The sequence below is a fragment of the Tenrec ecaudatus genome, chromosome 2, assembly GCF_050624435.1.
Source record: "Tenrec ecaudatus isolate mTenEca1 chromosome 2, mTenEca1.hap1, whole genome shotgun sequence".
Lineage (NCBI taxonomy): Eukaryota > Metazoa > Chordata > Mammalia > Afrosoricida > Tenrecidae > Tenrec > Tenrec ecaudatus.
This window is the reverse complement of record NC_134531.1, coordinates 160,195,670-160,209,526: the sequence shown is the minus strand read 5'-3', so window position 1 is coordinate 160,209,526 and position 13,857 is coordinate 160,195,670. Positions and strand designations below refer to the sequence as shown.

At 44.6% G+C, this 13,857-nt stretch overlaps 1 protein-coding gene across 1 annotated transcript in view; it reads left to right on the top strand.

The window, feature by feature from the left end:
- Positions 1 to 13,857, top strand: part of SLC36A2 (solute carrier family 36 member 2) — a 37,887-nt gene that overhangs the window by 11,943 nt on the left and 12,087 nt on the right. Inside the window, exons 5-7 of the mRNA XM_075541844.1 lie at positions 267 to 351; positions 7,080 to 7,298; positions 8,674 to 8,772. Of these exons, the coding sequence (XP_075397959.1) occupies positions 267 to 351; positions 7,080 to 7,298; positions 8,674 to 8,772 (403 nt within the window). The remainder of the gene's footprint in view (positions 1 to 266; positions 352 to 7,079; positions 7,299 to 8,673; positions 8,773 to 13,857) is intronic.

Sequence of the window (13,857 nt, the reverse complement as noted above, 5' to 3'; positions counted from 1 at the left end):
GAGCCAGGTAAGGGGGGCGAGGGGGCAGCTCCTGACCATGAAGAATTTTACCACGTGCTGAGCTGAGAATGTCCAGGTGGTTGGAAAATATGTTTAAGAGAATGTTGCTATCTCTCTTTTATGGTCCCATCATCAATGGTGGCAGCAGATACAAGGGTGCTGGTTCAGAGACAGAAAGAGTTGGGGGCAAAATGGGAAGAATTGGAACCGATGAGTCGATTATTTTTTAAATAAGTTTTCTCTCTCTTCCTCTTCCTCCCCTCTAGGGATACTGTGACCTTATTCCTTATAGTCACCCAACTGGGCTTCTGCTGTGTATACATTGTGTTTCTGGCTGATAATTTAAAGCAGGTAAAATTTCCAAGAAAGATGGGAGGAATGTGGATAACTTTTTCACTAACAAACTGCTCTTTGATCTCTGGTTTTGCTGTCCTTATGGTGAAAACAAACGAGGTTAAGCCAGCCTCCCCTCAGTCCATCTCTCTGGGGTTTTTGGCCATGGTACCTTTGGGCAGGGTCTTGGGCCTGCTCACAAGGCTGGTCTCTAAAGCTTCAACCTGGAAGGAGTCTTGCATTCCTCAATCCACGTGCCTTGGAATTTACTAGTCCTAACTCTTATAAAATTAATGTGAATTTTAGAAAAGGATTCTGAGTCTCGTTGGGGTCATCTTCATGTACCTTTAGTAGCCAAATCTTTGACTTAGTGGCTATCTTTCCAGGAACTTCTTTGGATCTCACCTCAATGTCACCTTGCAATAATTTAAGGTGTGTGTGTTGACAGAGTACTTCCTTAGTCAGTCGGCAGTTCCAAAAGCTCATGGGAAAATTCCATATCTTTTAATTCCATAAACTTTTTGAAGCCCCTCATACACTGAAAAAAGGAAATTCTTCTTTGGGATTTCTTTTCCTGATTATTAAAGCAATACCATAAATTAGAAAAGGGTGGTGGGAGGAGGGGCGGGTAGTACACATACACAGTTGGCTACTGCTCTGTGTCAGGTATGGTGTCGTGTGCCTTGTAGGACAGAGAACAATGCCTAGGTTGTCATCTTTACAACCCAGCTGCATGAGTTGCACACCATTCTACAGCAAGGTGCTTAATCTTTGTGTGGAGCTCTGGGTAAATGCTTGGCTGCTGACCTAAAGGTCCGGAGCTCTCCTCTGTTCCACAGGGTTCCCGTAAGTCCTGCTGGAAGGCAACTGGCTATTTCTGGAGTCTTCCTCAGAAGGAGCCCTGACGGTGCATTGTTTGGCACCTGAGACCACAATACTCCACACGGGGCTTCTAACTGAATGCCCAACCACAGCACGGGAGAAAAGGCTATCTGCTTCTGTACAGATTACAGCGAGGAACCCTGTGGGGGTGCTACTTGTTCACAGGGGGTCCCTGTGAGTCAGAATTCATTTTATGACACCTCCCATAAATCTTCTATGATTCTTATGACTATAAGCTCTATGATACACATGAGGCCAGAGAGTCAGGATTAAAACCCAGACCTCGGACGCCAGAGCTTACTTACATTCTTTTTTAAAAAATCATTTTCTTAGGGGCTCCTACAACTCTTATCACACTCCATACGTACATCTATTGTGTAAAGCACATTTATACATTCATTGCCCACTTCATTCTCAAAGCATTTGCTCTCCATTTAAGCCCCTGGCATCAGGCCCTCATTTTTCCCTCCCTCCCTGCTCCCCCTCCTGCATGAACCCTTGATAATTTATAAATTATTATTTTGTCCTATCTTGCCCTGTCCGACATCTCCCTTCACCAACTTTTCTGTAATTTATCCCCTAGGGAGGAAGTTATATGTAGATCCTTGTAATCAGTTCCCCCTTTCCAACCCACCCTCCCAGTATCGCCACTCACATCCCTGGTCCTGAAGGGATCATCCGCCCTGAATTCCCTGTGCCTCCAGCTCCTATCTGCACCAGTGTACATCCTCTGGTCTAGCCAGATTTGTAAAGTAGAATTTGGATCATGATAATGGGGGGCAGGAAACATTTAGGAACTAGAAGAAAGTTGTATTTTTCATCATTGCTACATCGCACCCTGACTGGCTCGTCTCCTCCCCGAGACCCCTCTGCAAGGGGATGTCCAGTTGCCTACAGATGGGCTTTGGGTCTCCACTCTGCACTCCCCCTTCATTCACTATGATAAGAGTTTTTGTTCAGATGATGCCTGATACCTGATCCCTTCAACACCTTGTAATCACACAGGCTGGTGTGCTTCTTCCATGTGGGCTTTGTCGCTTCTGAGCTAGATGGCTGCTTGTTTACCTTCAAGCCTTTAGGACCCCAGACGCTATATCTTTTGATAGCAGGGCACCATCAGCTTTCTTTGCCACATTTGCTTATGCACCCATTTGTCTTCAGCAATTATATCATGGAGGTGAGCACACAATGATATGATATTTTTGTTCTTTGATGCCTACTACCTGATCCCTTCAACACCTTTTATTCACACAGGCTGGTGTGCTTCTTCCATGTGGGCTTTGTTGCTTCTATGCTAGATGGCCGCTTGTTCACCTTCAAGCTGTTAAGACCCCGGATGCTATATCTTTTGATAGCCGAGCACCGTCATCTTTCTTCACTACATTCTTAAACACTGTAATGTAGTCCTTTATAAAGCAAAATGCAATGAAAGAAAGTTACCTTGTTTTTACTCTCAAGGTCATTTTCATAGTTTTATTTTTGGATACATGGATACATGCATGTAGCACAGCTTTTGTCAGGTCACCATTTTTCAGGTTACCATTTAGTGGAGTCAAATGAATGAGTCGTGTGTGGGCAGTCACTTCCTGTAATCATCGCCAGGTTCCCCATTATCATTAGAAAATGGTATTTCCAAACCAACAGCTCCTCCTTTTCCTGGAATGACTGATAACTCAAATGCTCACGGATATAGCATTTTAACCAGCCATTTGCTGACTAGCATTCCGCAATGTCCTGAGTTTTCTAACATCATTTTTAGTGGATTTATAATGTTCAGATTCCCTGGATGGTACAACGGTAAAGGTGCTCAGCAGCTAATGGAAAGGTGGGAGTTTCAAGCCTGCCCAAAGACACCTTGAAAGAAAGGCTAGCAATCTATTCCCCCACACATCCCCTCAAAAAACCAGCCCTTGAAAATCCCGTGGAGCACAATTCTACGGCGCTACACACAGGGACCTCAGGTGTGGGAAGTGACTCAGTGGCAACCGGTTAATATTCCATCACAGAGCTAACCGTAGAGCGAGCAGGCTCGCTCCTTCGGCCCTTTCCCTTTCTTGTCCCACAGACCCTGTCCCCAGGGGCAGAGTAGTCACCAAGCATGCTAACTCTTCGCCTGCTTGTATTAAGCAAGATACGCACAGCCTTGATAGCATTCGCTTGCTAATTTGTGGTCTCATTTAACCTGGGTTTCACTGTCTCTGGTGTGGTGGGGTCCAGGTGAACTTGGGCACGGCAGGTTGGTGGGAAGGCACACTTGAATGTACTTGGTTTGTTAGGCAACCCAGTCCCCGGGCCATTGCAGTAAAGCTTCAGTGAGTGTGTGTGTGTGTGTGTGTGTGTGTGTGTGTGTGTGTGTGTGTGTGTGTTCCTTTGTTTTCTTATCTGTCTCTAAAAGTGGGAAGACTGGGTCAAGAAGTTTGGTTGTTTGGGAAGTCCTGAAAACACCTAGTTGGACTGCTCTTCAAACAGGTGTTCTCTGCACGCCTTTGTTCCTTGCTTGCCTAGAGACAAAGCGAGCCCTATCCTGGGGAGTTTAAAACCTAAAGGGGGTGTGTTCTAATGCGTGTAACAAGTTGCATATCAACACAATGCATATCAGCACTAGAATCCTACTAACCACACTCTGAGGTGTGGGTGCTAAATTACAAACTCAGCAGAAGAGAGGATCATGTCCTACGTGTGAAAGCGTAGCCAGGATCCCTGGAGCCTGCACATAGAGTACCCACAGGAGGGTGCAACTGGTCTGGGTGTTCAAAAGCAGATAGAGCAGTTGCGGGAGAAGGGAGTGAGTAGAATCCCAGAGACAGGAATGTCTAGAACTTGCTCACAAAAGGCAACTTACATCAATGTGGTCATAGAAGGTGTTGACCTTGGATGAGGGAAAGCCTTATGAGCCGAGCAGTCAGTTGATGAAGGACCTAGAAAGCCTAGCCAATGTTCCCAGTGAGGAGAGATTTCCAAACAAGAGTATAGACTCGCCTCAGTTTTGCAAGACAAAGAGCTAGAATGCATGCAATGCGTGGTACTGTATAGTAAATATACCGCGGAACTGTTCCAAGTGTTCTCCTCGCTACCCCTGGGTAAGGATCCACAATGCTTTTCTATTCTCTTCTTTTCTTTTACCGCTGTAGGAAAACGGAGAAAGCGCAACATTTGTCAATTTAACATATTTTTACCTTGTATAATTTAAGGAAACCCAGTCATTCTGTGGTGAATAGTATTGCTTACGAAAGAAGTCTCTTAGCAGCGAGGTCCCCCACTCTCCACCTTTCCAAAGGGTGTTTGAAAATACCGGCAGGGTGTTTCTTGTTTGTCAAAAAGATTGCTAGATATTATAATTGCAAATTAAACCTTAATCGTCCTCGGGCAAAGTCTGTGCATAAACCAAAAGGCCGCTGTTCAAACAAGGGGAGACTGTGTCGTTTAACATCAGGAAAAGTGTGCTTCAAGGTTGTGTCTTTTCCTGAGACTTTCTCGCTCTGTTTGCCGAGTAAACAATCCAAGAACCTGGATTTGCAAAGGAGCTCAGCACCAGGATGGGAAGAAGACACGTGGACAACCTTGAGCCTGCAGACGGCACAACTTTGCTGGCCGAAAACAAAGGAGACGTGAAACATTTACTGATTCAGAACGACTGCAAAATCCTCAAACCTGGACCCGTAGACAACATCATGAAAAATGGAGACAAGATTGAAGTTGCCGAAACTTTCATTTTATTTGGATGCATAACCAATGCCCGGGGAAGCCACAATCAGGAAGTCAAAGCCTACAGTGCATTGAGCAAGTCTACTGCATAAGATCTCTTTAAAGAGTTAAAAAGCAAAGCTGTCGATTTGAGGATTGATCCAAGCCATAGTGATTTTAATAATATCCTATGCATGTACAAGCTAGACAATAAATAAAGAAGATTAAAGAATTGAAGTCTTAGAGTTATTATATTTGTGAAGAATATGACTATCAGCACATGGACTTCCAGAAGAACGAACAAACCCATCTGGGAGTAACAGCAGTCAGGAGGCTCTTTGAATTAAAGGTGGTAGGATTTCCCTTCAATTGCTCTGGACATGGTCCGGAGAGATCAGTCCCTCGAGACTTCATCATGCTCGATAAAGTTAAGGGTCAGTGAAAAAGAGAAAGACCCACAATGAGATGGATCGACAAAGTGGCCGCAACAGTGGTCTCAAATGTGGCAATTGTGAGGATGGGGCAGGACTGGGCAGTGTGTCATTCTGCTGTACATAAGATCACTATAAATTGGAACCAGTTTGATGACACCTAACAACGGCATAATTGAGGGTGGCACCCAGGGATGGTAAATGTCATACAGCGAATGGTCCAGTTCACACAAGGAAGAATCCTCCCATTCAAAATGCCAGTAGTGTTGAAGATAATCAAGTAGTCATCTAGCTGAGAAGCAACAAAGCCCACATGGAAGAAGCACACCAGCCTGTGTGATCACGAGGTGTTGATGGAATCAGGTATCAGGCATCAAAAAACACAAAGTCTTATCATTGCAAATGAGGGGGAGTGCAGAGTGGGGACCCAAAGCTCATCTGTAGGCAACTGGACATTCCCTTACAAAACGGTAATGGGGAGGAGACGAGCCAGTCAGGGTGCAGTGTAACATCAATGAAACATACAACTTTCCTATAGTTCCTAAATGCTTCCTTCCTCCCCACTATCATGCTCCGAATTCTACTTTACAAAGCTGGCTAGACCAGAGGATGCACACTGGTACAGATAGGATCTGGAAACACAGGGAATTTAGGACGGATGATACCTTCAGGACCAGTGGTGAGAGTGGCGATACTGGGAGGGTGGAAAGAAGGTGGAACTGATTACAAGGATCTGCATATAACCCTCTCCCTGGGGGACGCACTACATAAAAGTGGGTGAAAGGAGACATCAGACAATGTAAGACATGACAAAATAAGAATAATTTATAAAATATAAAGGGTTCATGAGGGAGGGGACAGGGAAGGAGGGGGAAAATGAGGAGCTGATGCCAAGGGCTCAAGTAGAAAGCAAATGTTTTGAGAATGATGATGGCAACAAATGTACAAATGTGCTCGATACGATGGATGGATGGATGGATGGATGGATGGATGGATGGATGGATGGATGGATGGATTGTGATCAGAGTTGTAGGAACCCCAATAAAATGATTCAAAATGCCAGTAGTGTTCCAGTTAAGAAATAAGAAATGGTGTGTTTGGGATTATAATAAAAAGAAACCGATTCTGGGGAACTTTAGCAGAAAATAAGTTAAGTGGAAGGAAGTAGCTAACTTGTAAAATAACAGGGAAGGCTAAAGAATGAACCTCAGATAAGAAGAGGAACCCGGGCAACTTGCGGTATCCATTGAATAGAATTAAGGAGCAGGCTTTTCAGAGCTCCATTGTCCAAAGTATTTTGTTTCTAGCTCTATCCTTAGGTCATTTTTGCTTGAGATTTAGATCGGGATTCCTAGGGTAGATTCTGAATGCTTGAGTGGCAGGCCTGTCCTTGATATGCTATATGATTGTGGTTAAAGTCCTCCTAGGCTGGATTCAGTAGGGAGAGATTAATTCCCAAAATAAATCACAATTGGGAAGAATGGGTGCTGGGTTACCACAAGCCAACCAAAAGCCAGTAGCACCCTGTGATTTCTTTTTCATTAAAGTTTATTTATACAGCCTCTGCTGAGAAAGCCTGGCACAGAATGTGTAGAAAATGAAGTCCTAAATCCAACCTAACTCATGCGGAATGCTCCTAGTCTTTATGAGGAAGTTTGATTATATGCATGAGCTAACCATGTGACCAGAACACGTAGTATCTCTTCCTCTTTTTGTTTGTTCGTCTGTGTATTTCAACGCCTTCCTCAGGTAGTAGAAGCCGTTAACAGCACAGCCGCCAACTGCCACAGCAATGAGACTGCCACGCTGACTCCCACCATGGACTCCCGGCTCTACATGCTCGCCTTCCTGCCTTTCCTCGTGCTCCTGGCCCTCATCCGGAACCTTCGGGTCCTGACCATCTTCTCCATGTTGGCTAACATCAGCATGCTCATCAGCCTGGTCATCATCACCCAGTACATTGCCCAAGTTAGTGCCTAGGGTCTTCCTCCAGTGGCAGCACCCTCCTGCTTGGAGGACACACCTGAGTGAACCCGGGGGAGGGGGTGGGGTGGGGTGGAGGGGGCGGGCGGGCATTGGTAGTGAGGTGTTGCTCATGTTTCCGTCTAGCTCTACCTCGGGGTAGGATTCTTCCCAGGAAGCAATCTCATCCTTCTGGATAGCTCTTCTTTTAGATGGTTTCTCCAACACCTCTATTTTATATTACATTCTGAATTGGCTTTTAAAAAATTCTTTGCAAGAAAAATATCTTGATCAGTGAGTTACTGACCAATCCTGTGATGGTTGGAAAGCAGCCAAAGGCAAGTAAAAAGGAGCTCTTCTCCCACAGCTGAAATTTAGCAAATGACCCCTCATCTTACATCCTCGAGGCTATAATTCCAAATGGCCAAAATTGTCCCTAGGGAATCAGAGAGAGAGAGAGAGAGAACTGAAAAAGAAGAAAAAATCACAAAGGTATAAATTGTGAATCTCAAAAAAAAAATCACAACAAATTGATCATGATGTTCATTAAAATGTCTCCTAAAATACTGGTGGATATTGATTTCCCCCTCGATATCTCACTTTTCTATCCTTTTAAAATGTTTCTGTTGTAACGAACAAGACGATATCAAAATGGAATCCCCAGAAGGCACTTGGCCTGCCACTGCCTGTCGCACTTGCTCAGAAGTCATGAGAAAAACATTAAGTGGCCCACAGCAGTGAGTCGGCCATGCTTTGGAACCTCACAGCCGTCTTACACTCCCTAGGGAGCGCCGATGACCACGTCAAAGGCAACTTCCTAATTCAACAGCAGCCGCTTCTCATTCAGTGCTGGGAGATTCCGGATGTTGCTCAAGTGGTTCTGGATCCGTTGTATATTCTAGGGTTCTGGATAGCTAAAATATGCATTCCACATGCTTTTGTCCTCATCAATTTCTTGAGGAAGAGAAGAGGATTTTCATTTTTAAGTAATTTCTTTGAGTTCTTTAGAATATCACTACATCGCCATCACATTTCTCACACCCGTGACCACCATCAATTCAAAGGTGTACTTGACCGCTTCATAATGGGATTAATCTTGGTTCTATCATGCATTTTTTCTTCTTTTTGGAGATTTCTGATAAACCGAACTTCCTCCATGAGACACTGCCCACGAATACTCTGCCAGTTCCTCTCTTACTTTCCCTGGTTCTTTGCTCTTGTACCCTGATGGTAGATAGCTGTTGTGATTCTTACTGACTTCTCTTTAAAGTTTCCTGAACTTCTTGACATTCTTTTGAAAAGATACAAGTGTATGCTCGGAGGAGAGCTGGAGATGTGCTTTGAAGGTTAGTGTTTTATCCCAGTTTTCTCTCTCCCGTAGGGAATTCCGGACCTTCACAGCTTGCCCCTGGTGGAAACCTGGGAGACCTACCCTCTCTTCTTCGGAACGGCCATTTTTTCCTTTGAAAGCATCGGTGTGGTAAGATGTGAACTGGGTGGACTTTGTTGGTGTTGTAAGTGGCCTTCTGAAATGGAACTCGGAGTTCTGGATTTCCAAGTCCTCGTTCCATTGTGTCGGGTCTGCCGGAAAATACGCTTGGGTGGAAATGGCCACTGACTTCACATGGGTTACTAGCCAGCAGCAGAAGTCACAACACAGAGGCAGCCAGGGGAGAGCGTTGTAGTTTTGTAATAATACATCTACCAAAGCTTTGTCTGCAGAGCACATAACATTCTTGGACATGTTTCCTAATCTTTAAAATCAAGACTAAGAACGTTATACAATGTAACTTAGAAGATGTAATTAAACATAAAGACGTTTCCAGCTAGGAAGTACTGTATAATTACAATGGTTCTTAATCTAGGCTTTACTTCTGCACTTGAGAAAAGGTAATGCCTAGGTTCTTCCCTTTAGCCGAATGCTTTCGAGGTTCATCCATGCTGCAGAACGTCCAGGTACGATGTTGCTCCTTTATATATCTGCACGCGTGTACCACCAGGGGCTGGTCATTATCAGCCCACGGACACGTGGCTTGTTCCCACTTTGGGGCTATTGTGAACAGTGCTGCTTTGAGCATTCGTGCACATGTGTTTGCTTGAACACCCGTTGCTAATCTTTCCGTTTATAACCGTCAGAGAAGTTGCTAGGCCATGAGAAGTCTTTCTGTGTTCCACTCTTGGTGAGGATCAGCCAGACGATTTTCCACAGTAACTGAGCCATTTCACATTCCAACCAGCCATGTAGAAAGTTGCCAATTGTTCCAGATTTTCACTGACGTGTTAATTTCTCTTTGGGGTTTAAAAAATATTATTATAGCCATTTGAATGGGTATGGATTATTATCTCATTGTGATTTTGATTTGCATTTCCCTTATGACTTACCGGAGGGATTTGGTTGCTAACCAAAAAGAGATTGGCAGGGACTCCACAGGAGAAAGATAAGACCTTCGGCTTCCCTAATGATTCAGTCTTGGAAACCACGCAGCAGTCCTGCCCTGTCCTAGAGGGCCACCAGGAGTCAGAATCGGCCACAGAGCAATGGGTTGTTCTGTCTTTAATGACTAAGAATGTTGAGCATTTCTTCATGGACTTACTGGTCATTTGCGTATTTAAAGAGAACTCTGTTCAAGTCCTTTGCTCAGTTTTAATGCGCTGTCTTTGTTTTTGAGTTGTAAAATTTCTTGTTTATTTTATATTTCTAAGATTCGCTGATTTAGTTTCTCATCCTGTGTTTTGTCTCTTCTCTTTCTTGAGAGTTTCTAATATACAAGTGTAAAATTTTTCGTTGAATTCATTTTGCTTTCTTTTGTTGCATGTGAGTTTCCGGTCCTATTTATGAAACCATTGTCACCAACTTCACCCATATTTCCTACTAAGAATGTTATGGTTGGCTCTCTTTCAGTTAGGTCTTTGCTCCCTTGTTACCACATTGCTGCATATGATGTGACTGCCCAGTGACCTCAGCACCATTTGAGACTTGTTCGGAGGTTCTAGCAGGGGAGCACAGCTACTCCTATACCCGTGACTGAAGGACGGTCCTCCTTCTATCAGGGAAGGTTGTCCTCTTCAGCTGAACGCACAGCTTCGGGAGGGACGCACGTGGAGCGATGAGAGAGGAAGGGGACACCCGCCTAGCCAGCCAGATCAGCCAAATCAACCCTGGCAGTCAATGGGGTGACAGGTGTCGCAGCCAGACGGCCCTCACGTCCCTCAGCACCATTTGAGGACAGGACTACGATTCCTCCACTGAGCAGTTATTGTCAAGGGTCATTGATGATAGATCTGAGTTTATCTCCAGATACTCAGTTGTCTCCCATTGATCTGTCTAAATGTATGCAATTTCACATAGTTTTACTTACTGGTGCTTCACAGGAAGTTCTGACATGGGAAAATGTGAGTCCTTCCATCTTCCTTTTTCAAGTTCATTTTGGCCAGTGCAGTTCCATAAGAATTTTAGGATTAGCTTGTCTATTCCTACACACACACACACACACACACACACACAGGGCATTTGAAATTTTGGTAAGAGTTACGTTGAATTTGTTGACCAACAAATAGCTGTCTTAACCATGTGAAGTCTCCCGATCTATGAGCACAGATGTTTTTATGTTTACTTAGGTTTTCCTTAATTTCTTCCAACAACATTTTGTCCTTTTCAATGTACAAGTCCTACACCCCATTGGTTAAATTAATAACAGAGAATTTTATTCTGTTTCATGATGTAAATGGAACCGTTTTAAAATTATGCTTCATATTGTTCACGACTAGTGCATAGATATACAGCCTAATTTTGTATGTTGTTCGTATGCCCTGCAGCTTTGCTGAATTAGCACTCGTAGTCGGTGTGTGTGTGTGTGTGTGTGTGTGTATACCAGGCAGACTCTATCCCCAAGGAAATTCTCCTTATTTGAGAAGACAATATGAAGTGTGACTTGAAGACAGGTGGCAAAGTTGTGACGGAGGTAGGGGCTTGAGTCTCTCTTTAGTAAGGTGGTGACTCAAGATGCATCTTGCCCTAACCCTGCCTCTTATGTGCATGGTTCCACCAATCGCCGTGTGGGAGTTGCAGAGACTAGAAGGCCATATTCAGCAATTCACTGCACCGCAACATTCTCATTTCACTAACCGGCTTTGGGGTGCCATCTCAGCTTATCATGCTTTTACTTGTGTTCTGGGTATTCCAGTAAACATATATGCCTTTTCACTGTCTACTTGGTGTTAATATTTCACCCCTTTAGGTAAAATGTAGAATTCTTAAAATTGTTTATTTGTGTTAGTGCCGCTTCATGTTTTATTCCCATATGTATTCCAACTAAAAATATTAAAACACCAGTAGATCATGTTATAAATTTTGCTTTCAATAGACATAGTATTTTTAATAAACTTGCTTAGAAAAAATTAGCTTAGTACATCTCTACCAGAGAGTAGCCATGCCTGTTCTTTCTTTCTTTCTTTACTCCAAAGTCCCAGGTTTCTCTCTGGTATCAGATCCCTTCAACCTGAAGGCGTTCCATTCGTGTTTGTTTTAGTGGAGATCTGCTGCCCTTAATTTCCCTCATTTTATGTGACTTCTTTACTGAGAATGCATATATTCCCACCGACTTCTTGAGTATTTCTTAGAGAATAATTATAGTCATGGCTTGGAAATATTTCTCTGCTATTTCCAGCAGTTGAGTCATTGTAGGATTGATACCTGCTATCTTTTTCTCTTGGAAGTTGTTGAGTATTTTCTCTTGGAAGTTCTTTTGTATTTCTGCGTAGCAAGTCATTTTACTGCACCCTGCACATTCTGAATATTATTTTATGAAAGTTTAGAGTCTACCGCAGTCCTCTGAACAGTATTTGATTTTGTTTGTTTATTTTAACTGGTGATCAACCATTTAGACTCAGACCAGAAGTCCTGACTTCTGGTATCTTCTATGGGTTAGTGTTTCAATATCAAATTAGTGTTCAAATGTTTTGCAGTGATGTTCAGGTCCATCCTGACCACAGGTTTCCCAGGGACCAGTATGGAACTGCACAGTGGTCTACACAATAGCTCACTTATTATAATAGGCGTAATAAGTTATTATGTTATTATTACAGCGTCTTCTTTATGCTTTGACTCCGTTCCAAGCACACACAGTTCAGTTGGACCCAGGAACCCACACCCAGACTTGAGCATTCAGTCTCTTTAGCTCCCTCTGCACATTCACCAGCAATCAACAGTCCTTCGCCCTGGTGCTCACGGTCAGGGCAGCAGCTCCCTCGTCCAATGCTCCTGGGGGAGATTTCCTGGCGTCACTGTGGGCTCTGCCACTGGAGCCCTTGAGCCTTTGACCTACTTGGGCCAGTGTTCAGCTCTCTGCTACCGTGTGCAAGCCTCCTTCCAAAAAGCACTCAGCTCTCCCTCTCCCCGCAGACCAGCAAGCCCAGTGAAGACATCGCCTTTGGAAGTGAAGTGTGCTTGAATCTTATTTTGGCCACGGCGACTCTCTGAACTCTAATGTCCCAGCTACGGAAGGATGATCATATTTGTCCAATACACCCATACAGCGATCTCAACCTAGGCTAGTGTTTATTCACCCTGGAGTTGAAATGATCTTTAGACATCTTGTCACTCAGACTCCAATGCCACAGCAAAGGAGCTAAGCCCCAGAGAGGAAAAGCGACGGGCTAGGTCACTGGAACCGCTCCAGCCACTGTAATGGACACCCAGCACTGTGACTGCCAGTCAGGGATGTCCCCTTCAATGTCAGCAACAACTGACCGCTTCCATTGGTTCGTTGCCCCTTGTGGTTGGGGTGGCGGTGGGAGGTGGGGCAGCTCCTCACGATCATCTGGCCTTGCAAAATAATTGCTTTGGTGCTAGGAAAGACGCAGTGTGGAAATGTCACATCGCACTTTTTTTTTTGGCGGGAGGGCTCTGGTTGGATTGCCGGCTCTCCATGTAATCCCTGCAAATAGTTCCCTGAGCGCTGCTGCAGCTGGGAATCTGCAGAGAGCCCGGGGCAGGTGGGAAGAGGTTCAGAGATGCCAATGTAGCAGTACAAGGAAGGCGCTGCTAGATTCCTGCATTGTAATAAACATACCCAGTGCTCTCGGAGTCGAGGCAAGAAGCAAAGGCTTGGACTTGGACAGAAAGCGCAGATCAGACACCTGCATCTTCCACGTCCAAGCTGCTTGTCACGGAGCAAAGTTCCGTTACCTCAGAGTCTCCTCCTCCTCGTCTGTAAAACAAGCATGATGCAGATATCACTTGTAGAGTGGTGGACTTCCTAGTACTAAGAATAGTAACCGCTGACAGTGTCTAAGCCCTTACTGTGCACCGTTATCGTACCAGGTGCTCATGTCGTTCTCCTGTCAAAGCTCCCAAGCAGGACATTGTCTTCTTGTGCCCACTTCACATAAGGACACTGCGTCAACACAGTTACCTGGGACTAGGGATGGGCCGTGTGCTTCGCAAAGCGCCTGGGTGAGGATAAGGCCGAGCGAGGAGAAGGTAGCGGTGCTCTCTGAGTCCACAAGAGTCCAAAGAGGGAATGTGGGGATGAGAGGCAGACGCTTAGTCCCAAAGACAGCCGTG